This window comes from Nycticebus coucang, chromosome 12 (assembly GCF_027406575.1).
Source record: "Nycticebus coucang isolate mNycCou1 chromosome 12, mNycCou1.pri, whole genome shotgun sequence".
NCBI lineage: Eukaryota > Metazoa > Chordata > Mammalia > Primates > Lorisidae > Nycticebus > Nycticebus coucang.
Window position 1 is genome coordinate 45,933,131 of NC_069791.1, and position 26,825 is coordinate 45,959,955.

The following is a 26,825-nucleotide window of genomic DNA, read 5'->3' on the forward strand; positions in this document are numbered from 1 at the left end:
GAGAGAAAAGGAGAGAGGGACAAAGAAGAAATAAAAAGGGAAAGAACAAGGGTCCAGGGCAGTGTGGGAAAGAGATGGGGAGTGGTGGGGAATCAGTGTGTACTTTTCCAAGGTCAGATAGGACTGTGCAGGTGTGTAAGGCTTTGGGAAGGGTGAGGTGAGGACAGACCTGCATTTGACAGAGATCACTCTGGCAACCATGTGGAGGATGCACCAGAGGTGGGAAAACAGGAGTGATGCAGAAATCCAGACAAGAGGGTGAGTACCTGAGAACAGAAGTCGGGGTGGGGTCTTTGCCTGCCTTTTCTACCCTCCAAAGCTGAGGAGAGGCATTTCAGTGAGAGATGGAGTGGTAGCCTTGGATACCCTAATTTGGGATACTTTGGTCTGGAATATCTTGGGAAAACTATTTTCTGCATACTTAACATACAAGTTTATCCACAAAATTGACCTTCACTGATTAAGGACAGGTGGTGAACTTGGACAGTCCTAGAGTTAAGTGTTATTGTTAGGGATTTAGTTCTTTTCTGCATGGCCTTAGTGAGAGGCGAAGAAACTGTTCTATGAATTTGACAAGATACTGTAGAGAGAACAGTGATTATGTTCTTAGACATAGATCTTTCAACTTTTTTTTCTCGTCTTTGTGGTGTAGTCTTCTAAAATTATAATACATTTGCAATGACTTTGACCTCTTCCCTTTGTGCTCCCTTATCGCCTCAGTAATCTTTATGCGTCTCTTCAGTGTTTATGCCTTGTTTCTTTTCATATGTATTCACAACCTTATGTCTTAGATTTCCTGGATGATCACACTTTCAACTATGCTGCTTCGTTGTCCCAGAAAGCACACTCATAATTATCAGTGTTTATGGTCAGATTTGTGGTCTGGAAAACTTTGTCATTATACTTATGCAATATGTCCCTTTTCCAGAATGCTTCTCATTATTTTCTTCTTGACACTTGTGCGTGAGCACCCTGCAGTGATAAAAGCAGCTCTCTGCAGTCTCATCTGCTGAGGTCCTGCTCTAATCCAGCTACTTTTTCATGCTCCTAAAAATTTGCATGAGAATTCAAATCGTGCTTGTTTGATCAGTATACTCATTGTGCAAAAATGTGCATCACTTATTAATTTCCTGAGATATTCTTGAAGGAGGTGCTAGTTCACTAGGTCCAGGGTCTAGAGATGGATTCCTGTATGTTTTCTTTAAGTATATTGAAATCGTTTCTTTAAGTATATTGAAAATGTTTGAAACTCAGAGGAGGATCATGAAGGAGGGTGTGATGACGCTGATGAGGAGGCTAGAGGCAGGGCAAGCTGGAACCAGGTCGGGAGACATCGTCAGAAGAATATACTCACCTTTGTCTCCCAGTGCCTCTGACGATAACTCAGTGCCTTCTGGATGATGGCATTGCTCCTGCAACCCATAAAGCCTCTGGTGCTATGACAGGACAGGTCCAAGGTACACACAGCTGCCCAAGAAAATAGGACAGGAGGACTATTCCAGACCAGTACCATTTGGGGGCATGAGTACTACATGCCTAATACCATTCACTGTACTTTATGTGCTGTAGCTAATCTTTGAGGCCGAAGAAAGGAGTGGCCAAAAGCACCAAAAGTGGTGTCAGGCTGCCTGGGTTCAAATCCTGTTTCTGCTGCTTGTGAGGCTTGGGAAACCTCTAGGGAGGGGTCTTAGAGGAATGTCCTGATTATGAGCTCTTGATCCTGGGAAAGTGTTTATGGAAGGGGGAGCGTGGAGAGTAGACAGGGAGAAGGAAAGTATGCCAACTGCTGCACCGGGTAGCAGGGTCTAGCCTGCAGGAAGAGATGCCAAAGGACCTGCTGAGGGAGGCTGGCTGTCTAGGTAACTCCAGTGAGACCTGGGGGCCAGGAAGAGGAGGCCACCACAAGTCCCTATTGGGACAACAGGAACTGTATATCTAAGAGCTTGAGTGGAAGCCGCCTGCTTCTCCTTCCTGTGGCCAAGGCAGGCAGGCACTTGTTTAGGGATGGGTGTGGGATCTGCCTGTCACTGGTCACCCCACCTACTTCTTGGATCCTGAGATGTTCACAGTAAGTTGGAGGTGATAAATATCACCACTGCCACCGCAACTACTGTCATCTACTCAGTGCTCACTATGTTCCGGGCATTTTGCAAAGCACTTTATGTGCATTATTTCATTTAAAACTCCACAAAGATGGTTATATTTATTATCTATTGCCATTTGTAAATGAGATCCACAGAGCATTATGAGGACTGTTTTGATTATAAAGAATAGACATGAAACTTGAACTGTCTTAAGCCAAAGACAAATTTGTTATAAGCATATTAGATTCTCTCAACAGAACCCAAAATGGGAATGTGATCAGGCCTCCAGAGTAGCAATAAACCGGGACTCTGATGCTACCATACATCTTGTTCACAGTCTCACTTGTATCTGCTTTTTAATGGCCACTGGCTTCATTCTCTCTCAGTCCAGAGGCTACAGGACATGCCTCCCCCAGGGCTTCTGGGTTTTATGTATTCTAGCTTGTGCTACTGAGTGAGACTGACTTAACACTATTCTTGGTCCTAAAGGCCAAAAATGTCAGGGATTTGACCCAGCCAGTCAGGTGTCTCATCCCTTGACCACTCAACTGTGGCTGGGTCAGCAGGGCACTGGGAGATGGAATAACATAGCCACCTCCATAGGACCACCAGTTGGCGTGGAGGAGGGGGCGATTCACAACAGAAAGAGATAATGAGCTAAGGAGAGGGGTGAGGGGAAAGAGGGGGTTAGAGAGGAGAGGCAGGGATAGTTAATTGGTAGACAAAACCACGGGCATCCACAACACAGGATTTCAAAGGTTAAGTAACTCGTCCAGACTTGCACAACCAGCAGTGGCAAAGCCAGAACTGAAATTAAGCCTTTTGACTTCAAAGCCTATCCTTTTAATTAATATAGCAAATTAAACTAAGTGGAATGAATGAATGAATGACTACACATATACACATGCACATATACACACACATTTCCGTAAATACTAACAAAGACCTTCCCAGGCCAGTGCTGTAATCTAGGGAGTCACTGTTCAGACATTACACACTTCTGCTCTGCTCTCACAACTGTCATCTGAGCATAACGACGAGGCAACCAATGACCAACAATGTCCATGGCTGAGCCTATGGCCCAGTGTCCCAAGACCTGGAGCAAATCAAAGCCTTGGGCATGGTGTACACATGTCCTAAGCCTCTTGCTGTGGGAGGAAGTTGATTCAGAGGAAGTGGGACTGGCCTGGTGCTAAGTTTGAGAGTTCTGTCACTGGGTTCTGCCTGTCCCAGAGGATGATTCAGGACTCAGTTTTGCTTTCCTTGGAAACAGGCACATCAGAGGAGAAGGTGGCACTCAGCTTGCAGTAGTTGAGCTCTTTCAGGTCCCAGAATAAGACTCTGAGGACTGGCTTTCCAAGAACAGAGAACTGGGACTTGGAGGTTCTGAGCCTTTGAACCAGGTAGGCATCAGGTACATCTGGAAAACCTGTTGACTCTCAGCCAATTTGAGCCTGTTTAGCCAACAAAATGCTCAACCTAAAAGAGTGAATGCCCTTTTAAAATATCGGTCTTGTCCCAGAAGGGGACTATGTGGAGGCAGCATATGGGTCAACACGGTTCTTTGGATTCAAAGTCTTCAGTAAATTCAGAAGAGTAGTAGCATTTTTATTCCTGTGATTTGTTTTTATTTGCACTTAAATGAAACCAGAAGAATGGCATGATGTTTATCCTGACATTTTGAAAAAAATTTAGTTAAACATTTGAGAAGCTGGAATTTGTTCAGTACACGTGCCTTACCATTTGCAAACCACTTAGAAAAGACTATTTTTTCTGGGAGCAAGTTAGGCACATGAAGAAGTTGCACTGGCATTTTTAATGTAGTAGTAATAATGAGGAGGAGGAAAAGGGGGAGGTGAAGGAAGAGGAAAATAGCAAATGCTCCATAAAACTAACATGAGCCAGGCACAGAGAGGTCCAACAGCTCACTCAAGTTCACACAGCTCAGGGGTCCCCTGCCACCTGCTCCCACTCTGCCCGTCTGGCCCCCACTATGAATTTCAGTTACTACTTACCATGAACTCTTAGAAACACCCATCAGGGCGGTGCCTGTGGTTCAAGGAGTAGGGCGCGGGCCCCATATACCAGAGGTGGTGGGTTCAAACCCAGCCCCGCCCAAAAATTACAAAAAAAAGAAAAGAAAAGAAAAGGCACATCCATCAGTGATCCTGTGGGCTGATGGAGTAAACTGAAACAGACTCTTCTCTCTCAGATCACAGTAAGATTAGGAGTCAGGAGTATTCTATTTGCAACACCCCATGGTAAAAGAAATATGAGTTACTATAGCAAAACAGATCAGGAATAAAATGCTGTTCCTCAGTGAGCCTCATGATTTTTGCTTTCTGTTTGTTTGTTTTAGACAGTTTCACTCTGTTGCACTGAGTAAAGTGGTGAGGGCTGTAGCTCACAGCAACCTCAAACTCCTGGGCTTACATGATCCTCTCACCTTAGCCTCCTGAGTAGCTGGGATTAGACTATAGGCATGCACCACAATACCAATTTTTTTTCTTTCTCTTTTTAGTAAAGACAGGGTCTTACTCTTGCTCAGGCTGGTCTCAAACTCCTGAGCTCAAGCAGTCCACCCTCCGTGGCTTAGGATTACAGATGTGAACTGCCACACCCACCCAGCTTCAGGTTTTTTAGTCTATATTGTGGGAAACTAACAGTATCTACCTTTTTGGAAGTTAGTGACATTGAAATAACACAACTCTATGAGAAGTGCCTCTCACTGGTCCTGGTCCATAGTGGCTGTACGTGCTCTGATATTATCACATCTCTGTTCATGGTATGATGTGAAATGACCACAAGTGCTCTCAGCTGCCAAGAGAATCAACAACTTCCATTTCTGGCACATGATTCTACCCCACTGCTGCCACTTTCTCCTTCCATCTCTCTCTAGAGCAGGAGGTATGGAGGGCAGGATGAGTGGAGACAGGGATCACTCAGGTCAATGGCCAGCATGGTGATGGGTATATACCATTGCTCCCAGGGGTTCCCAGCTCTTGTGGAGAGGCAGGGATCAGCCAGAGTTAGCATCTGAGGCCTGAGCAGTCAACTGATGTCCCGGCATCACTGGGAGAACCACACAGGTGCCAGGCAAGATGGGCTGGACAGCCCTCCTTCAGCCTGTGTGCCCGGAGCTGCCAGTCCTTGGCTTGGACAGTGACAACACAGTAATAGGCCAGAGGCAGTCATGGATCAAATCTAAATATGTAAATTATTTTCTGACACATTTTTTTCAAATGCCGGATTTCTCAACCTAGATGTCACTGAACCTGCAAATAATTAGAAGGAGCATCAGGCTGAACCGGGGCCTGGATAGCTGCTCGCTACAGCACATGGTGCCACTGTACTTAGAGCAATCCACATGGGACTGAGTTTAGTCGGGGTTAACTTCATAATCTGGAAGGCTGAGGAGAGATGGAAGAGACGCATGCAGCAGCCTTTACCTCCTACGCCCTTTCATCGAAGAACACTGCAGTGACATCTAGTGCAGACTTTGGAGGGGGCGGGGTACGATGTATTTTTTTCACAATGACATCAGTCAATAATTTCCTGAGAGCACATTTGTTCAAGCCAGTACACGGGACAAAAAGAGGTAAAATAACATAGTTTCTGCCCTCAAGATGCTTAAATACCTATTTAGAGATAGGAGTTTTGAAATGTAGCTAACATTTTAATCTGCTAGCCGAGGGCAGAGGTTAGCCAAAGGCAGAGGTTGACCCTCAAAACCATTCCAGAAGATCAAATAGCATAGCCTTTTTCTGGGCTGGTCAAAGACCATGTCATGGGGGCAGAGAGGGCTGAGAAGAACCGAGAATGCAGAGCCTTCCTGAAATAGGGAAGGAGGTGCAGCCCTCCGGGCAGGGAAAGACCACAGACTGGACCCAGAGAGCAAAGCTGCATCTCTGTCACACAGTATAGAAAAAGCTATGAGTAAAAGGATACTAAGGGAAACTGAAGATGCATGTTTTTGACGAAGTAAGATAGGAAACCAAATATTCTATTTAAAAAGACATATTTTGCATCCAAAGGAGCTGGGGCAGGGGGAAGTGAAAGCAAACTATTTTGTGCATGAAAAAAAGACCAAAGACAGAAGACAGATCGCAGAGTGGAAAGGGTATTTCAAGCACATGTGGCAGATAAGATGCTACTATCCTACTACACCAGGAGCGCTTCCCTGTGAATAGATAAGAAAAACCAACTACGCCACAGAACATGGGGAAGAGATGTGAGTAGAAGGTCAGAGAGAGAAATCCAAATGGTGACCAGATGCGGAAAGGAGCTCACGCTCCCTGTGCGTCAAGGAAATGAAAATTAGAGCAGTAACATGCCGTTTTTCGCTCGTCGGCTTGGCAAACCTTTAATAGTGATAAGAATTTAGTGCTGGTGAGAGTGTGAGCAAAGGGCACTCATGCTTCACAGATAGGAATTTTAATTGCTGCAAACTGTTGTATATGGGCACAATCGAGATCATTTAGAAACTTACATATCCTTTTATTCCTTTTCTGCTTTTTCATTCCTGGAAACTGATGATTTAGAAATACCAGATATGTACATTTGGTTAATTTTTAAAACAATAGCCTCAATAGTTACCAGTAGGGTTATGGTTGAATAAATTAAGGCACATTGTTTATTATGGGCTGTTATTACGTAAGCTATTAAAAGGAGTCAGATCTACCCTGTTGAGTTGGAAGAAAACCTATGTTGAAGCAGGAAAAGCAAGCAGCAGAGAAATGTGGATATTATGATTGGATGTAGGAAACACACACACATATGTACACGCTTGTCCCGTCCTTTTCATTCATATGTATGCATTGTGAATGGACACAGAATGGGTGGCCATGCACCACAGTGTTCATTGGGTTACAAGGGATAGAAGGAGGGGTGACTCCATGGTTTGAATATGTCCAAAGTTGATGTGTTGGAAACTTAATCCCCAATGCAACAGTGGTAAGAGTTTGGCACCTCTAAGAAGCGATTAGGTCGTCCATGGATGATCGTCCCTCATTACGGTAGTGGGTTGGTTATTGCCAGCGTGGATTTGCTATAAAATAATAACAGCGAGTTCAGCCCTTTCCTGCTGTCTGGAGCAGGCTCCCTTGCCCTTCTGCTTCTGCCACGGATGGTGCTACAAGAAGGCTCTCAGTTGATGTTGCCATCTGTATAGTGGACTTGCCAGCCTCCAGAAGTGTGAGAAGTAAATTTTGTTTTTTAAAATAAATAACAGGGTGGTGCCTGTGGCTCAGTGAGTAGGGTGCCGGCCCCAGATACTGAGGGTGGCGGGTTCAAACCCAGCCCCGGCCAAACTGCAACCAAAAAATAGCCGGGCGTTGTGGCGGGCGCCTGTAGTCCCAGCTGCTTGGGAGGCTGAGGCAAGAGAATCGCGGAAGCCCAAGAGCTGGAGGTTGCTGTGAGCTGTGTGAGGCCACGGCACTCTACCGAGGGCGGTAAAGTGAGACTCTGTCTCTACAAAAACAAACAAACAAACAAAAAATTTTAAAAAAATGTATAACCCAGTTTGTGGTATTCTACTATAGCTGCACAAAACAGACTGACAGGTGAATAAAAAAAAATAATAAAGATTGAGCAAAACGAAGTTTTATCACCCATTCAAACTGTAACCATCCTTAGAGCGAAGATGTATAACTTCGGGGGACAAATGACAGCGTCCTCCTATTCCCATACTGTTGCTCTGTTAAGAGTCTCTGGCCTGCCTAGGGGCAGCAGCACCATGTGACTGGGGACAGCCATGGGATCTGGCATCACTTTGGTACGCAACGGAACGCAGAATTCGGACTGCATTGCCGAGACTCTGCCTGTTCCTTCAGTTCGCTCAGGGAAATACATGTAGCTTTAAATTTCGCATTTTTCAAAATTCAGATGAAGGCTTAAAATAAGCAGCAAGTGTTTCATGTTAGATCCAGATGTCATCTCAAGCAAGAAACAAAAACGCTTTGATTTTTGAAAAATGACCTTTGACGCCTAAAGAGGCTCTAATAAGTGCTTTTGTTCCAGGATCTTAAAAAATGACTTTCTGTGCAGATGAGAGAGGCAGCCCGAGGAGACCGATGTCCTTCGCTTATCTGGGCAAGGACTGCGCAGCAGCAATGCCCCACCCGGGTCCCCTCTCCCTTCTTCAAGATGACACGTTCACCCTGCTGCACACATCAACCATTTATGGCAAAGGGACAAACTCAGGGCCTTTCAGAAAGGAACAGGGTCTCTGTGGTCCTTTTTATGCGTGGCCTTGTCAAGGTGCTAATTGGTGCCAGTTTCACTGGCGGTAAGGGAGGGAATCCGTTAGCAGAAGGAGGACTTTAAAGTCAAAAGTCACCACAGATTGGTTCCCTAGATTTTTCATAAGAGAAGCCTCAGGGGCCAATTCCACCATCACCTGATGTAGGTCTGTGAAGTGCAATTTCTTCTGAGGAGAAATTCCCGCTGTGCTGGGTACACTTGGTACCTAGAGAACCCAACCAGATTCAGTATCCTAAAACATGACTCCGTCTTTTTCTGGGAAAACTAAGCAAAGATTCTTTTTTCTCTTGAGAAAGATGGTTTGAATCCTCGAGAGATCTCTTTGGTTAGTGTGGCAGATAACTGAAATTTTTATAGACAGATGTTGTTATTATTGAATGTGCTCATGGTAATGGTATTTGTTTAGTGTTTCTCTCGAAGGAATTCAGAGTACTTTGCAGTCATTTTCTACATAATTTCTTAAGATCTTTTCCTGATCGTATTTAAATCTTGACTATAAATTCTTCGTTCAGTTTTTCTCACTGTATTTATCAGCCGTCTCTCCTGTTAACCCCACTTTGTGCTGCTCTCTGCATTTCCAGGACTATAGACTCACACAATGTCCTGGACAAGCACTGACCATCCTTACTCTCAGTGTCTTGGGTTTCTCTCTCCCTATTTACTATTTTTCATTGCCTTTTCAAACTTTTCCGTTTATAATATTTTCACCATACTTCTTCCCATGTAAAAGAAGGATTACCTGAAATATATCTACATAAATATTTCCTTATTCATTTAACTTCAGCTTTGCTTTTTAAAAAACTCATTTCTAACCCACATTGCTCCATAAAGAGTTTGGGGTAACTATCTAATCTTTATTTTTTTTAACATGAACCCTGCTTATTGGCACTGGGAATTTTATATTCATGGTGGATTTTATTTTCAAAAAAGTTCCTCTCTTCAATCTTCAGGAGTTTGGTAACTCCTTCTCGTTGCACTCATCCTTGAAAAAACAAGGGGATAAAAAGACAAGCTGATATTTTATAAAAATAAAGCAGACACAGCCCTCCCTACAGGAAAGAATCACCAGGGACCCCTGTTCCTTTGGGCTCTACTCTGTAAGCAGTATAGGAGAGAACCCCTGCCCTGCAGAGACCATGGGGTCATGAAATTATGGGGAAGGCACCTTAGAAAGCCATTCACTTATTTGTATGGATGTGGAAACTGAGACTCAGAGAGTTTTAGAAATTTGGCTATGGTCTCAGAAACACCTGAGTAGTTCTGTCTCTGAGACATGTTTAGAATTTAGTTTAGAGCATATGTCTCTTGGAAAGTTAAAAAAAAAATCATTGAAGAAGATAGCAAATCATGAAGCAGTGAATGGTTTGGTTATTGCAGACAGTGGTGATCTGGTCGTTGTTAACAGTTGGTGATGAGGGGGCAGAGGAGGCCTCAGTTTGTCTTCATGGTGCCCATGCCAGTATCAGGCTACCAACCTGATGCCCTTGAATGAGGAGCTGGCAAGAGATGAACACAGTGCAGTTGTCTCTCGAGAGCGACGGACACTGCCCAGGTGAAGTGAGCAGGCCTAGAAGGAGGAGGAGAACTGAGATCCAGCTGTGCAGGATGGGCCGAGGTTTTCCCACCCAGCAGGTGTTCCTTTGCTCTGCCCCTTTGCTCTTGCTCTTATCTTGGTGTATAAAGAACTCTTCACCTAATGAGCTATCACTTACATTGCAAGGCCCAGCTCAAAGCTAAGGGTCTCTGGGAGGCTTTTCCCTGACTCTTTTGGGAATAATCACTTCTGCTCTGAGTGCCATAATACTTTATTTATGCATTTTATTCATGTAATTACTACAGCCTAACTTGATATTATTGTCAATAAATGGTATCTTTCCCCTCTAGTCTATCCTTGGAGGACAGGGACTATGTCTTAACTCTCCCTTGTCAGAGCAGCAGTGCAGAGTCATGGGTAGAAGCCCAACTTTGGAGTCAGACTGCTCAGCATCTATCCCAACACTGTAGTCACTTACTGAGAATCTTAGAAAAGTCATCAAATCCTTCTGTAGGCATCTGTAAAATGAGACATTAAATGTGAGTCTCTATCACATAGCTTGCTGTGAAGATTAATGAGATTCCTAGATGTATTTGGGGCCTAGAATATCTACGCCCTCAATAAATGTACCTGCTACTCTTATATCTAGCAAATAGCCCAGTGCCTGGCACAGAATTGGTGCCTAATTATTGTTGGTTGAATTGAATTGACACAAAGCAAAGAAAGGATCTGGCTAACGTGGTGGGAAGGGGTGTGCTAGAGGGGAACTACGTGAAGAAAAACTATTGTCAGGGAAATGCAGAATGGGTATAATAATAAAAATCTGTAGATTATAGACTTACAGGATCAGAACCCAGTTTTCCAGCTGTGGCATGATGAACACAGTGCAGGGCAGGATCATTGGTGACCTCCCTTCACCGCAAGTGCTAGACCAGCCATTCTCAACCTGTGGGTCGCGACACTTTTGGGGGTCGAACGAGCCTTTCACAGGGGTCGCCTAAATACATCCTGCATATCAGATATTTACACTACAATTCATAACAGTAGCAAAATTACAGTTATGAAGTAGCAACAAAAATAATTTTATGGTTGGGGGTCACCACAACATGAGGAACTATATTAAAGGGCCACAGCATTAGGAAGGTTGAAAACCACCGTGCTAGACCCTGTAAGTATATAAATAGACTATTGGTTATTGCAATAGCTTTTGTAGACTGCTGTTGATCAAAGTATCTCCTTTTAAATACCGTGGAGTTACTTTTTCAACATCTAACTGCTTGACTTTAAGTGTAAATACTATTAAACTTCATTCCATTTGACTTGGTCCATCATTCTGGCTAATTCAGATCTTTTTGGAACTCGATTCTGAAATGCAGCCTTCTAGCCTGTCTAGTTTTGTGTTACCTGCAATATCGTGAGCATGACTTCTATTTTGTTTTCTAAAACATTATGCAGGCTACTCTTTTCTGAAAGCAGAGTCCTCTGACATGTCATTAGAGAGAGACCTCCTTCCATGTTGGCTCTTTAACTCCTTTTAAATCTATCAAAGTATGCAATAATCCATATTATGTTTCATCTCATTTGCAAGAGTGTCATGAGAAACTCTGCCAGTGTAACTAGCTTGTTGCAATCTGTTTCTTATTAAGCTATGTTAGCTTCTAATACCAACAACTTCCTTTTCCTTGAACAAAGGATTCATGATTGAAAACAGTGAAGTTAACTGTATCAAGGTAGGTTAGGCTCAATGTACAGACCTTGAGCAGCAAAGGGAGAAATGTGGGCACCTCCTGAAGGCAGTGAGAGATTGTTGAAATTTTTCACATTGGGATTATATGGTAAAGTTGTGTTTTAAGAAAGCCATCTGGGTGCAGCTCCTGTGGCTCAGTGGATAGGACGCTGGCCCCATATATTGAAGGTGGCTGGTTTGAACTGGCCCTGGCCAGCAGTGGCAACTGCAACAAAAAAATAGCTGGGTGTTGTGGCGGTCACCTGTACTCCCACCTACTCGGGAGGCTGAAGCAAGAGACTCACTTAAGCCGAAGAGTTGGAGGTTGCTGTGAGCTGTGACACCACAGCACTCTACCAAGGGTGACAAAATGAGACTCTGCCTCAAAGAAAAAGAAAGCCATCTGGTGGCAGTGTCCATGATGGACTGTGGGGGCTATTTCATGCGAGGTGTGAAGCTTATTGAAGTAATCTCAGAATGAACTACTAGACCACATTAGGCTAGGCTATTAGCAATAAAACCAGAAGAGAATAAATTTGGATTTAAAAAAAAAATCAAAAGAAGTGAAGATGATAGAAATGAAAAAAATAAATAAAAGTGGGTATTTTAGAGCTTCCCAACCTTCTTCACATTATTGAACATGCAGAAAATAATACCAGTTTGGCCACTGGGATAAATACACCTGCTTGGAGATGGAGGTAAGATAGCAGCATGGGCCTGGGCCTCCCTTCTCCTAAACCCCATCTGCCCCCAACCACTGGCAAGAGGATATTCATAATTCCACATGGCTGGGAAGCCATTTAGAAAGTTATGCTTTAGAAATGAGTAGTCTTCGCTCTGTGCCTGTAGCTCAGCTGCTAGGGCACCAGCCACATACACCAGAGCTGGAGGGTTCCAACCCACCCTGGGCCTGCCAAACAACAATGACAACTACAAACAAAAACTAGCCAGATGTTGTGGCGGGTGCTTGTAGTCCCAGCTACTTGGGAGGCTGAGGCAAGAGAATTGCTTAAGCCCAAGAGTCTAAGGTTGCTGTGAGCTGTGATGCCACAGCACTCTACCAAGGGCAACATAGTGAGACTCTGTCTCAAAAAAAAAGAAAAGAAAACAGAAAAAAAGAAAAGAGTAGTCTTAGCAACAAGAGGAAAAACAAACTTATACCGAAATTCTTCCAGAGAAAATGATGTCTTTAAATGAAAGAAAATGTTTGGTCCAGTGCATAATTTTGAACACAGAACCAAAATATCATTTATACATTTGGAAGAATACCAACCAGCAGCATCCAAGGAAGGGCTACATGGTGCTGAATAAGACAGCCCAGGATGCCACAGCCTTGCCCAGTTTCTAGTGATGAGTGATGCAGTAACACAATGGCAGTGTCTCCACACATCACTGGACAAAGAACCAAAGCAGGGGAGTTTGAGTTTTGCATTAATGTGGAAAACCAAGCTTATTTGCTTTCAAATTTATGAAGTGCTGCTGACTTGTAGCTTCTTATTGATTTCTGCAATTAATAAATGAAGAGGTTTTCTAGTCCTGGTGCCTCACCTGTTCTCCTGATTTGCTTCATGGAGAAAATCATAGGTTGAGAAAATGCAGGAGCTTGCAATCCATAATACCTTGGCATAATTGAAGATGCTCAGTTACAGAAAATTTAAAAGTGCTCTCTCTTCCTCCTTCAAAGTCAATGGCAGAGAGAGAATAAGAGCCCACCAATAAGGTCATGTTGATTCTATTATAAAAATAAGAATGAACTGCTCTTCCAAAAGCTAATGGAACCTACATATTTCTCTGGGTGGTTAGCAGTAAGCCAGCATGCGCATGGCTCAGGGTACCCACCCTTCACATTGGAATCTGTGTGGGAGATGCTCCTGGGTGCTGGGGTACCCCACCAATGTGGCCATATGTGGTAGCTCACAGAGAGATCTATCCAGTTCATTCCCAGGCTTCCACCCAGCCTAGCAGGTGCACATCTTGCACTGACCTGTGGATTCATCTCCGGCCCTACCACACTCCCTTCCCAAATCAACTGTGTCAATACTGTTTCATCCTGACTTGCTATTTTATTCTGATTCAGATCCGCCTAGCTCTCCCGACAGCTCTCCACTAGACCTCTGTTCCACCCAAAACACATCTTTCTGGCTCATTTGCTCCCATCATTCTGTTGACCTTTCCAAAACTATTTGCTGCTCTCATCATCATGCTCCCTGTTACAGTTAAGTAGAAAAAACCTGGCAGCCACACATAACACAGGAAACTCGAGCATCCTCACGACACTTGGTACAGCTTCAGTTTAGCCCTTACCACACAGCTCTGCAAACGTTAGTTGACATTTCTGACTCCTTCACTCAGTGTCAGCTTGCTGAAGGGCAGAACGCTGCTTCTTTGAGGCATGGGGCTTAGCAGGGTGCCCACACATTGTTGGTCCTCATGTAATGTTCGGTAAGTGGGTGAGCAAATGAATGTGTTGTGTTTCTTAGATTTGGACACAATGGTTTCATGGGGGGTGTATGGTTTAAAAAATATTCCTCTCTATTACACACGATGCCTATGCTGCTGGCCTTTGTTTGACAGCTTTCTGGTCAGGTGCAGTGGATCCTGGGACAGGCTGTTATGTTGTGGCCAGTGATTTCTGAGTCACGTGTTCATCTTGTGCAGGTGGGAAAGTGGAAAGACAAGTCCCTGCAGATGAAATACTATGTGTGGCCCCGAATGTGTCCTGAGACTGAAGAGCAGGAGGATGATCACCTGAGCATTGTGACCCTGGAGGAGGCACCATTCGTCATTGTAGAGAGTGTGGACCCTCTGAGTGGAACCTGCATGAGGAACACGGTCCCCTGCCAAAAACGCATAGTGACTGAGTATGGCACCTCCCCAGTGGCTCTGGGTGGCATGGGAGAGTCAGCTTTGATGCACCTGGCTGACCTGGGACCTGAGGAAGAGAATAAATTAGGCATCATCTCTAGTTTCCAGTTGCTATTGAGCTATGGAATTACTGGCAGCCCTGTGGTCTGATGTCCAGCTCTGTCCAGATCATGACCTGGGGAAATGACTGCTATCTTCCTGTACTAAAGTGCCTTTGGCCTTACCTGGCCTCAATGACCAGAATGTCAAGTTTATGAAGATTTAAGTTAATTTTTGTTATTGAAATATGTTTTTTTCAGGCCACCATGTCCTGAAATTTTGAAATGTAGAACCACTCTATGAAATAGATAAAACTAATCTATGCTGTTAAGGTCAAGAGAATGGTTCTTCTTATGGGGGACTGCCTAAAAAGGGGGTTTTCTGCATCTGGATTCGGGTGCTGGTTAAAAGGGTAGATTCAGTGTGAGATAATTTAGCCTACTGAACCCTTCAGATATATACCCTTTCAGGATATATATTATACCCCAAAGGACCATTAAAAATTGTGAGAAAATGTGGCTCAATGTGATGAGGTAAAGAGAATATTGAAGTTCTGTACTCTGATTTATTTTCTCACTCAGGTATAAATTGGGCTGAGCTGTGAAGAGGGCCTGCTTTGGGGTTAGAGTTTTAATGACAAAGGGTAATATTGTACCTCTCGCACAAAGCCTTTTTTTCCCGTTTTTTTTTTTTTTCTTTTCTTTAATTCACTAGGAATAAAACAGATGAGGAGCCAGGTTACATCAAAAAATGCTGCAAGGGGTTCTGTATCGACATCCTTAAGAAAATTTCTAAATCTGTGAAGTTCACCTATGACCTTTACCTGGTCACCAATGGCAAGCATGGGAAGAAGATCAATGGGACCTGGAATGGGATGATTGGAGAGGTGAGTGTCAGGAATTAAGGACCCGCTCCACTTCTCATTAATTTCACTTTATTTAAAACAAAATTTTGAAAATACACTCATTCTCTGAATTTCAGAACATCTAAAATAGCAAATAGGATATACTGTTCCCCCCTATACAAAGGAAACCACTGCTGGGCCATGAGTGTTTTTAGTGTTTCCCTCTTGGTGGCCCCCTACCTTTCTGAATGTGACTTGAGCCTTGTACCCTTCTCTTCAGGTGGTCATGAAGAGGGCCTACATGGCCGTGGGGTCACTCACCATCAACGAGGAGCGATCGGAGGTGGTCGACTTCTCTGTGCCCTTCATAGAGACTGGCATCAGTGTCATGGTGTCACGCAGCAACGGGACTGTCTCACCTTCTGCCTTCTTAGGTAAGTGTTGTGTTTGCTAGTGGAAGGAAATGGACATAAGAATGGGGAGAGGGAATGAGGAGCACCTGACCAGGCTCTTTCAGCCAGCAGGTGGTTCACTAGGATCTTAACCAGGTACTGCATTTGGGGGAAACTTCGAAATTGGTCACTCACTAATTGGAAAACTGAAGAACTCCCAGAAAAATAGGAAGAAAGCACTTCTGGGTTGGTGACTAGAGAGCCTAATATAATCCGATTTGTCAGCATTTGATGTTGAACACATTTGCTTCATCTTGGGACTCAGTTTCCTCACCCAAAGAAGAAGGCATTTCTCTGAGGATGCTTCCTGCTGTAATCATTTCTAATTCTGGAATCACTGAAATATCTATTTATTTTTAATTATCTTTAAGAATTGAGCTCCATGCTACCAAAAAAGGTTTCCTGTTTTCACACAAATTTTCTGAGGCTTTGCCAGATTGCACTGATCTGATTCTTTCTCCCACCCCAGTCTACCTCTCCCTGTACCATGTTCTCCTTTCCCACTCTCCAGCACCACTTAAATGTCAAAAGCCTCAGATGTGATATAAGACCAGGTGAGAGGAAGCCAAGATTTCAATTAGATGGGGTCTATTGTGAGCTCATACCCTATATTGTTTACAGGGACCATGCAGCAAAGAGTTGGAAAATAAAATGTCAACCTTGACAGTAGAACACTGGGCTGGAGGATGAGATGCCTGATTTGGTCACAGACAAGTTGTAAGCCCTTAGATAAGTCACAATCTCTCTAAGGCAACAATCTCTCTAACGGAGAAGTCTCTAACAAGTTTGATAGCAGGGACTCGTTTCATGAAAGACAATTTGTCTATGGACCAGGGATTGGGGTGGGGGGGCATTAGATTCTCACAAAGAGCAACTTCACATGTGCAGTTTATAATAGGGTTGGTGCTCTTACGAAAATCTAATGTGGCACCTGTGGCTCAGTGGGTAAGGCGACTGCCCCATATACCGAGGATAGCAGGTTCAAACCTGGCCCCAGGCAAACTGCAACAAAATAATAGCCAGGGGTTGTGGAGGGCACCTGTAGTCCCAACTACTTGGGAGGCTGAGGCAAGAGAATCACCTAAGCCCAGGAGTTGGAGGTTGCTGTGAGCTGTTTGACACCATGGCACTCTACCAAGGGTGATAAAGTGAGACTCTGTCTCTAAAAAAAGTAATAATAATAATAAAAATAATAAAATAATGAGAATCTAATGTCACCACTTACCTTAATGGAGATGGAGCTGAGGTGGTGATGCCAGCAATGGGGAGCAGCTGTAAATACTGATGAGGCTTTGCTTACTTGCTTCTGCTCACCTCCTGCTATGCAGACTAGTTCCTAACAGACCATGGGCCACGACCAGTCCATGTTCCAGGGGATGGGGACCACAACCCTAAGGCATATCAGCATTTTTTAATGGGGCTATTAGATAAATCATTGACTAACATTTCCCTAAGCCTTATCCACAGGGAATTAATTTAATTAATGTTCTACAAAGTAGAGTTATAGGTTCCATAGAATGTTTCTATAAAATTACTCAAGTTTTTTTAGCTAATCTTCTTGCTCATAGTAAAGCAACTTCAGTTTTGTTGTTTTTAGGTGAAATGTTAGTAGATAGTACACACTGTATGCATTAATCCTTATAGCTGCTGTGTATAATTGATTTTCTTTTTTTCCCTTCACATGGATAATTAAAACACGAGAAGTTACAAAGAAAACTGCATTATAACTCTAACCCTGTCAGCATCGCACTAACTTTAACTTCTGAATGGAAGAACTGGTGGTGTATGGGTCTAGCCCTGCCCTCGAATGGGATAGAAAAGCCAGGCAGGGTGTGTTTGTGTGTATGTCCAAAGGATGAGCAGTTAATTGTAGGGATAATAGAAGCCAATGTTAATTGGACACCTACTATGTGAAGTACCACATACATCTTTTGGTTATATTAACTCATTGATACTATTAATATATATATTTTATAGCTTAGGAAACTGAATCTTAGACGTGTTAATCCATTTTCTATGGTAACTAGAAGCTCTAGGATTCAACTCCAGCTGTGGTAGCCTTCAGAGACTGTGTTCTAGTACATTTCAGGGTTCAGCCCCTAGCCCAGGAGCCACATGTGGGAGGCAGAGACAAAGACACAACAATACAATGGGAAAAGCACTCTTTTTTTAACTCAAAGGACCTCAGTTCATAACCTGACCCTGCCACTTTCTGCGTAAGAATTTGGGAAGGACCTTGACCTCTCAATCCTAGTCTCCACAGCTCTAAAATAGTTATGGCAATCTCATAAGGAAAGGGCCATTAAAAAGATGATATATAGTATGTGGTGAAGGTACTCATCAACTTGTAAAGATCAATAGAGATGTCTGTCATATTTTATGTACGAAAAGTTTCCATGGGCTTCATGGGGGAAAAGAGACTATAGAAGTGATGCTTTTACTCACTCATTCCCTAATCTTAGACAAAAGTGAAATCAGGGTAGAATTGCAGGCAATTAAAGGCAAGGATGTGTGTAGAGGTTTTGAATTGTACCTTCCACCCTCCCCTCTCTGGCTGCCATTGAAAGATTTTGCAATTCACAGTTGGTGTGTTCAGCTCTGAGGCTTTTTCAAAATCTTTTTAAAATTGATTAAGTGGCCAGGCTTCTATAATTCCTTAGGGAGTTCAATAATAAAGTGTGTTTCAGAGTAAGAAATATATTTTCTAATTTTCAGTCAATTTTCCCCCCTTTTATAAGCTTTGCCTTTATTAACGATTTGGAAGATGGAGGAAACAGCATGTTAATTCACTTAGTTATGAAGTTACAACGTGCTGTGACAGCTAAAAAGGCCAGAACTATTTTGAGACACAGTTGGGGGAGAATTGTATCATGATTTCTGGAATATATTGTCCAATTTCTGGACATTTTTAAGCCAGGTAGATATTTAGCTCCACTGTAACAGATTCCGCAAAAATGACTTAAAGATATTAAAGAAAGCACGTGTATAGAAGATTCTTACTATCTTCTCCAGTCTTGTCCCTTGCAACCTGTCACCTGGTAATAAGGGGTAGATTGTGGTTGTTTTGTGAATTACAGCTATCCCTGTTCCCTTGGCACCTATTAAATTCTGCTGTTGCAGGTTCAGATATTCAATATGGGTGGATTTTTTAATATTGAATTATATTCTCTTACCCTAAGGATGTCTAATAAAATCTACCCCATCAAAGTGGGTGGAAAAAAATTCATCTAGGTGGGGAAGTTTCAGGGAAGTGATACAAAGAGGCAAAGGGGTTGACTATTGGTTGCACATGTATATCATTGTTAATGGACCAATTCAATTCTGAAATAATTGGTAAATCTTTCAAGAATGAATGTGTCTGCAAGACTCAGAAGCACTAGAAAAGGCTTTTCCAGTCTCTACTGGGTGGTGTGGCCATATAGATGGGAACGTCAGTGAGTCCCATGTGACTCACTGGCTCCCTATCTAGTACTTCTTTCAATTACACCATTCACTAAATGGCCCAGATATTGGTCCAATATGGCAGAAACTGTCTTTATAGCCTAAAAAGTTCACAGGCATGAGGCCATCTTCCTCATATTTTGAAAGGAATAAACTCCTTGACTTGCTCATTAAGGCTCTACCCCAGGCCCTGGCTCCCTGAAGGCATGCACAGGTGTGATTTGCTCCCACCCAGCAAAATAGGTGTCTGGGGGAGCACATGGATATATGTCCATGAATGTGTGAATTAATGAGAGTTTGTTGCTCTCAGTTTTAACCCTTACCGTGCCGTGTTCTCTCCTTCCCCAGAGCCATTCAGCGCGGACGTGTGGGTGATGATGTTTGTGATGCTGCTCATCGTCTCAGCCGTGGCTGTCTTTGTCTTTGAGTACTTCAGCCCCGTGGGTTACAACAGGTGCCTCGCTGATGGCAGAGGTAAGGCCAATGGGATCTGCTGCATTTCTGTATTTTTTCTAGTTCTTAATTCTAAATTCCTGTATGATTTATTTATTATTTGCCTCCTCTCTTGCTCATCCACTTCTTAAAAGGAACCCTCAGCTTTCTAGGTCACCAGTTTCACGACTCTTTACAAATATCCTAATTAGGATATGAGTTTGACTCCATATGTTCCCTCTCCGGTTCCTGCCTAGCCTCAAGCCCAGTTCTGCCCCTAAGTAAAGGAGAGGAAAGACCTGTAGTAGACATGGGTAGCATAAATATGTCATAGGAAACTATTTTCATAACCTTAGGCTGTGGACAGTTTGTTGGAACAGATGTGACGGACGAGGCAGATTGTACACACATGTTAAGACTAAGGAAAAATAGTTTGCTCCAGGGTGTATACAGGTGGTTATAGCTGGCAGAATTTCCACAGCAAAATGAGGATCACAAATGAGCTACAAGACCTGCAAAGCATATGCCCCCGTCCAACCCCCTTGCCAGAAAGTATAACAGTTTGCATGGACGGGGGAGACTAACTCTCACCATAACTGCTATTGGGGACAGTCCAGTTTCTTGAGTGGGTAGGCCCAGAGACATAAGGGTGCTCATGTGATTGAGGTATTTATGAAAATTTGTATACATTCACTAGATTTCTGCAGAGAACCACAAGATCCTTGTAAATAGTTCCCCTCAAATTTCCTGAGAACCCCAGGATTAAGAACTATTCCACCTCCTGTGAGTTTTTTCCTTTCCAGAATGTGAGCTCTATCCTGGAATTTTAGCCCCAAGAAGAAAATTTCTTAACCCTGGATTCACATAAGAATTATCTGGGGGGTACAAATAAGACAAAGGTGCTTGTTCCTCATTTTTCTGATTCACTAAATCTAAGTCTTGAGCCGCTATATGAGTCAAAGTGGTGATTTTTCTACCTTGAGTGCGTATTAAAATAACCAGCCCCATCCCATACCGATTAAAAAAGAATCTTGAGGGGGGAATGCAGGGAGGTCCCCTCGTGCTTCTGTTGAATTTGCAGTCCAGACTGTGCATCACAATTTTACTGAACCATTTCTGAGTGTAGATTTGTGTCCACATTTCTTTTTGTGTGGTTTGTGTAGTTGGGGGTGGGATTCTGGGTGTCTCCACAGTATGGTATAGTCAGGGGCTTTCAAAGCCCCTTTGCTAAAGGGTCATCCAGAGGCCGTGACCTATATCCCAGCCCGGGGAAGAAGTGGAACATCTGGGAATCACCTGAGGACATATATAAGTTGACAATGTTAAGTTAGTGTATACCCCCATGTACATACCCTTGAACTAACCAGGAGGTTAAAATGCAGATGTACAAAGCTCAGAGCCTACAATTACTCACTTTACCAGAGGATGTTTGTCTTCATAAAGGAATTCAACATGGGGCCACTTTAAATATCAAGTCCCCTCGGAGCATTTTACAATTCGCAAAACTTTGATTTATAAACAACTTTTCAGTTACACATCTGTTGCATGAAATAAGGTCTGCGTGCACAGATGTGTGTGCACAGTGAGGTATCAGGTTCGACATATGTAGTCCCTGATGATTTAGTGGGCTGAGCAGATGCTCTCGGTCTCACAGAGAACATCCTAAGACCTGTGCTAATATGTTGTAAAATGATATAGGCAGATGTTGGCTTCTGCAGCGGAGGGGCTATGTGGAGATCCAGACAGCAGGCAAGATTTCACCAACAGCCAGAGACAGCAGTGAGGTCACAACACATGTGGGGACAGAAGTCCTTACACTGTCTATGTAAAAATTGGGTGGAGGGAAGTTGAAGTCAATGTCAACTACCTTTGCACCCTCAAGTACGTGTGGCTGGGCCAGGAGTCTGTGACTCCCTCTCTGGGCTTTCTGATGTTCTCAGACACAGAAGCTACTCCTGCAGGAAACCACTTGGGAAATGTTAGCATGGGGGTAGAGTCAGGGTTGTCTATGAAACAGTGATATGTGCTAGAAGTTAGAGAAAAATCAGGAGAAAGTACATGGAAAGCCACCCAGCATCACTGTGAGTAGACTTGGAGGAGATTTAAAAAGCCCTTACACAATTCTTGCTGACGTTTTTGGAAGTTAACATGCTTTCCTGATAGATAGAAATACACAACTTAGAAAAACTTGTCCTAATGACCCCAGAGTAATAGTCAGTCTTTGTTACTCATGATATTGAGGGTCTAGTACATGGGGGCTGGAAGGTGGCTTCTCCAGGGCCAGACTGAGTCGTAGCCATTAGCTGGAGAAAGGTCCTGCAGATATCCCTGGTTTCTCCTTAGGAACCCTCTTCTGATCTCCTTAGGAAATAGAGAGATACAGCCTTTGAATTAAACAGCTGCCTCTATAAAAAGGCTCAGTTTCAGTGGAAGGGCTTCCCACTCTGAGCAGGGACGTACCAGCCCTGTGTGTTTTACAGGCTTCAGTAGAGCTAATGACTCTGACCTGACTTCTGTCCTTGTCATTTTTTTCCTGACAGAGCCAGGTGGCCCATCTTTCACCATTGGCAAAGCGATTTGGTTGCTGTGGGGCCTCGTGTTTAACAACTCCGTGCCTGTGCAGAACCCGAAGGGGACCACCTCCAAGATCATGGTGTCGGTGTGGGCCTTCTTTGCTGTCATCTTCCTGGCCAGCTACACTGCCAACTTAGCTGCCTTCATGATCCAAGAGGAATATGTGGACCAGGTTTCTGGCCTGAGCGACAAAAAGGTAAGAGGCTCGTTTGAAAAACCTCCCATCTTTCTCTCCATCCTGTTCTGAGCCATAGTCATAGTTGCTCGCGTACCTGATAATTTTCTAAATCTTTAGAATCGGCAGTTCTTTCTTATGTTTCTTTGTACTGGGACATGGGAGCAGAAATAGCTTCCCTGCTGGAATAATATGACTTCATGTTGGTCTTCTGATTTGTGAAAAGTTGTTATTGCCCTGGGCTGCAAATAAGGGGGTTGTAAGGTAGCAGCTCTCGGAGGCCTGGTACCTCTTGTTGGATCTGGCTGGGTGGCCCGGCAGCACCGGTCTGGTGGTTCAGCGTGTCATTAGAGGGCTGCCCCTGTGTACCCACACAGAGGGGACCAGAGCATTATGCCTCATGTTCTTCCCAGTGGTGTTTGGCTGTGGGCTCTCCCTTTGTTCTTCTGCATACTTGTGTGTTCACAGGGCTGAGCAGGAGGGTTGTTCACCTTGTGTCTTGAGGAGAAGTGACTGCTGTTTAACTCGAGGGCCCCTGTGTGGTGCTGATGCATAGGTTGCCCCCGTGCTAATCACAGGCCTCCCTGCTGTCCTGTGCAGTTGAGAGAGGAAGGAAAGTGAACACTGCTCTCCTTCATTTCGGGATGAGGATATACAAAACCCATCCTAAGTACATCTGGCTCTCTGGGTCTTCCTGAAGCCCCACAGTGTCTTTCCACGGGAGAGCTGTCACCTGAAACGTTGTAATGGGAATGATCTTAGACTAAGTGACAGGAGCCACCCCTTCAGGGAGTGTCTGGTAAAGTTCATGGCCAAGATAAAGTTGGAGACTTTCACTTACAACACATTTTCTAATCTCTGTGGAAACAGAGATTAGAAAACGTGATTTTCCACCTCCACCCCTGCCCCCAGCCCCTTTCCCAGGATGAAGCCATGGAATGTAGGCAGATGTGACTTTAAATTAAAGTGTTAGTACTTTATCACATGGGTTAGATTTCCCAAAGATAAAACCCTAATGATGTAAGCAAATGGTTTGAATAAACTGAAAAGGAGAAGCTCATCCTCAAGCTGTGATTTCTTCCTCTACCAAACTCTACTCATCAAGAATATTCAAAAGCATGCGGGAAAGATAAATAGCTTCTTGAGAGAATGGAATATACACATAGATATACAGGGAATGCCTTAAAAAATGTACACACATTTTAAGAAAGGGAAAAATTGTATTAAAATTGTAATACTCAATGTCTGCTGATACTACAAGATGAATACAAGTCACAGTGAGCACTTCCTGTAATTGCAGACATCAAACGTGACTTGCATATTACAAATTTAATGCAGTTTTTTCCCCTTTCTTAAAATGTGCATACATTTTTTGGCATCCCCTGTATATAGATCTTTCATTGTTTACCTCTTCATGTTATCTCTTTGATTTGTCTTCCTATTGACTTTATTTTTCTTCCTTATTTTAAAAATATTCTCTTTTCTATTTCCCTCTTTCTTACTTTGAAGCTTTTATTTATCTGAGTAATGATTTATTATGCATTTATTCATACATTCACCCATTTATTACTTAATCCATTTTTAAAGCTTTTTCTCTCTTTCACTGTTCCTTCATCAATATCTTTGACCATTATCTCAACTAAAATTGGAATTAAACATCTCTCTTCCCCTTCTGTTACAACCACCATCACTACCACCACTTTTTTTGTGACTATTTCTGTAACCCCATCACTTGTGGGACTGAGAACAACTGCTCCCTCAGGGTTCAGTTCTTAGAGGAGGCATAGGTAAGGTAGATTATGCCCACTTGCTACTGTTTGGATAGTTGGCCCCTTCAAACCTCATTTTGAAATTTGATCCCCAGTGTTGGAGGTGCCTAAGGAGGGGCATAATGAGAGACGTTTGGGTCATGGGGGTGAATTGCTCATAAACAGATTAATGCCCTCCCTGGGAGTGGTGGGGCTGAGTGAGTTCTTACTCTGTCAGTTCCCACAAGAGCTCCCCAACAGCTGGTTGTTTAAAAAGCCTGGCCTCTCCCCCTTCTCTCTCTTGCTTCCTCTCTCTCCCTGTGATCTCTGCATGAGCTGGTCCCCCTTCCCTTCCATCATGAGCAGAAACAGCCCAAGGCTGTCATCAGATGCTTAATCTTGAACTTTTCCAGACCTCAGAATCATGAGCCAAATAAACATTTTTTTCTTTATAAAACACTTAGCCTCAGGTATTCCTTCTTAACAACACCAAATGGACTGACACCACCATAAAATATGGATATGGCAGGAGCTTGATAGGCTATGTCCCCATCTGTAGATTTGTCAGAGGTATGGCAGACAGTGACCTCACATCACACTATGGCACAGGTGCAGGAGATCAGGTCCCCATGTTGGGATGCAGCAGAGTGTGGTGGTACCACATCACTGGGCATCATTGTGCAGAGGTGTGGTTGACCACAGTCCTTCTTGGGGCTTTGGATGGTTAAGCAGAGGTTTTCCCATACGTATTATAATGTTTTCTTCGAATGCCATGGAAATTGCTTGGAGCATTTTGTGAGCCACCCAACAACAATTGGATGCTTTTCTGTGTGAACCAAGCATAATTGGAATGGAGGACAATTATTTTTCCTTCTACAGTTTTGAAAGAATTATCATCCTAGACTGTTTAAAGCAAAGAGGATATGTACTGCCTGTCTTTTATACCTTGTTATTATGTTCTGAAATTTTGGATCTCATTACACCTTTTATGCCTGGTATGGTTTTCAAGACCTTCACACATAATTCCCAATGTGTCCCAGGCCTCCAGTCATGTTGGCCAGTGTCTGGGTGCCTGGGTGCCTACATCCCATGGCCTAGGCATCCACAACTCCCCCTCTTTCCCAGCCAGGTCTCAATCTGTGCATCTGCCTCAGAGGTTTTTCTCCCCACTTCTTCACTCACCAAACTTTTACTGACACTTCAAGACCAAGATTAGAGATCCCTTCATTTGTGAAGCTTTCTGAGCTCATCTGAGCAGTTAACCATTCTCTCCTCTGTCGTAGCTGCTATTCATACCTTTATTACAATACCCATCTTCCACATGTGTTGAAATAATCTATAGACCTGTGCCTGACCACTTTTCCCTCCATCTGACCATAGGCTCCTCAAAGTCAAGGAGCATTAGTTGGTCATCATTAAGACAGGAAAAAAAAGTCTGTGGGGAGAGGGGAGAGAAAAGTGAGAATGTATTTACTTAAGAGCTTCTGATAACCAAAAGTGGACTCAGCATTATAGGCAAAGAAGGCAACAAGTCAGCAAGACTCTTTGACAGCTGTTTGATTTGAAAACGGTTATCTGATACATTTCAGGACTTTGCAAATGACAAAAGTTATGTGTAAGCACCCTACCGGAAGCTGTTGACATAATTTACGTAATTATAGAAAACATTTAAGTAACTAATGACATATGACTGCATATCAGTGTCAGGAATAGTTAGATAAATCAGAAGGAGAGCTTTTTGAAAGTGTACTTAAAATGTCAAAATTCTTATTAGTTCTATTTCAAAACATCTAAAGAAATCAAAGTCTTGGGACTAAGATGGAAATGCATGAGAGGAAGTGGATTCTGTGATTTCAGGAAAAGAAAAGACCTTAAAGCAGTAATGTTGAGAATAGAAATGGGGTGATTTTGAAGGTTCTTTTATAATGCAATTAGATTTTCTTCAAGGAAAGTAGCATTCAAAATGGAGAAGGGCTCCTAAACTTGTTTTAACCATCACGGATGACTTATCTTTTCATATAACTCAGATCAGATAATAAATATCTTGACATGATGATGGAAAGGTATTTGTAGCCATTAGATTTATGGATTTTAAAAATTATTTTAAATTTTTGGCAGAAGGAATATACTTAGATTTTATTTATGTTAAGGTACAAAACCAGAATGTTCATAGTTAAATTTCCATGAAAACCTATTTTTGTGCTCCTTTTCACTGGATGGTTTCCATTTTGTGGCAGCACATTACAGAGAATTCAAAATTATTCCACTACATGCTGTATCTAAATATGGATGCAAGCTCTAACATTTAGCAGCCCGACTGTACATCCCATCAGCTCCCCCAGTGGGAGGAGGGTAGAAGGGAGCTAGTGACATCTTTCTTCCCTTAACAAAGAACCCACAATGCTAATTCTCACATTTCTCACCCATCCAGATGGATTCCTCATTTTGCAGTCTGCCATCCATAGTATGAAGGAGAAAGAGCTTGGCCAGGTGCAGGAGAGGCCATATTTGCTGGGCACTGGGTACATTATGTGTGCTCCATACATGAGATTTGTACAACCTTCATACGGGTATGATTATGATTCTCATTTGACAAATAAAAACACCAAGGCTTTGGGAAATGTGGTAACTTTCCTAAAGTCACATGTTA

The 26,825-nt window shown here is 43.2% G+C and overlaps 1 protein-coding gene across 1 annotated transcript in view; it reads left to right on the forward strand.

The window, feature by feature from the left end:
- Window positions 1-26,825, forward strand: part of GRIN2B (glutamate ionotropic receptor NMDA type subunit 2B) — a 474,878-nt gene that overhangs the window by 405,877 nt on the left and 42,176 nt on the right. Inside the window, exons 5-9 of the mRNA XM_053557785.1 lie at window positions 14,264-14,466; window positions 15,224-15,395; window positions 15,634-15,787; window positions 19,595-19,720; window positions 22,219-22,448. Of these exons, the coding sequence (XP_053413760.1) occupies window positions 14,264-14,466; window positions 15,224-15,395; window positions 15,634-15,787; window positions 19,595-19,720; window positions 22,219-22,448 (885 nt within the window). The remainder of the gene's footprint in view (window positions 1-14,263; window positions 14,467-15,223; window positions 15,396-15,633; window positions 15,788-19,594; window positions 19,721-22,218; window positions 22,449-26,825) is intronic.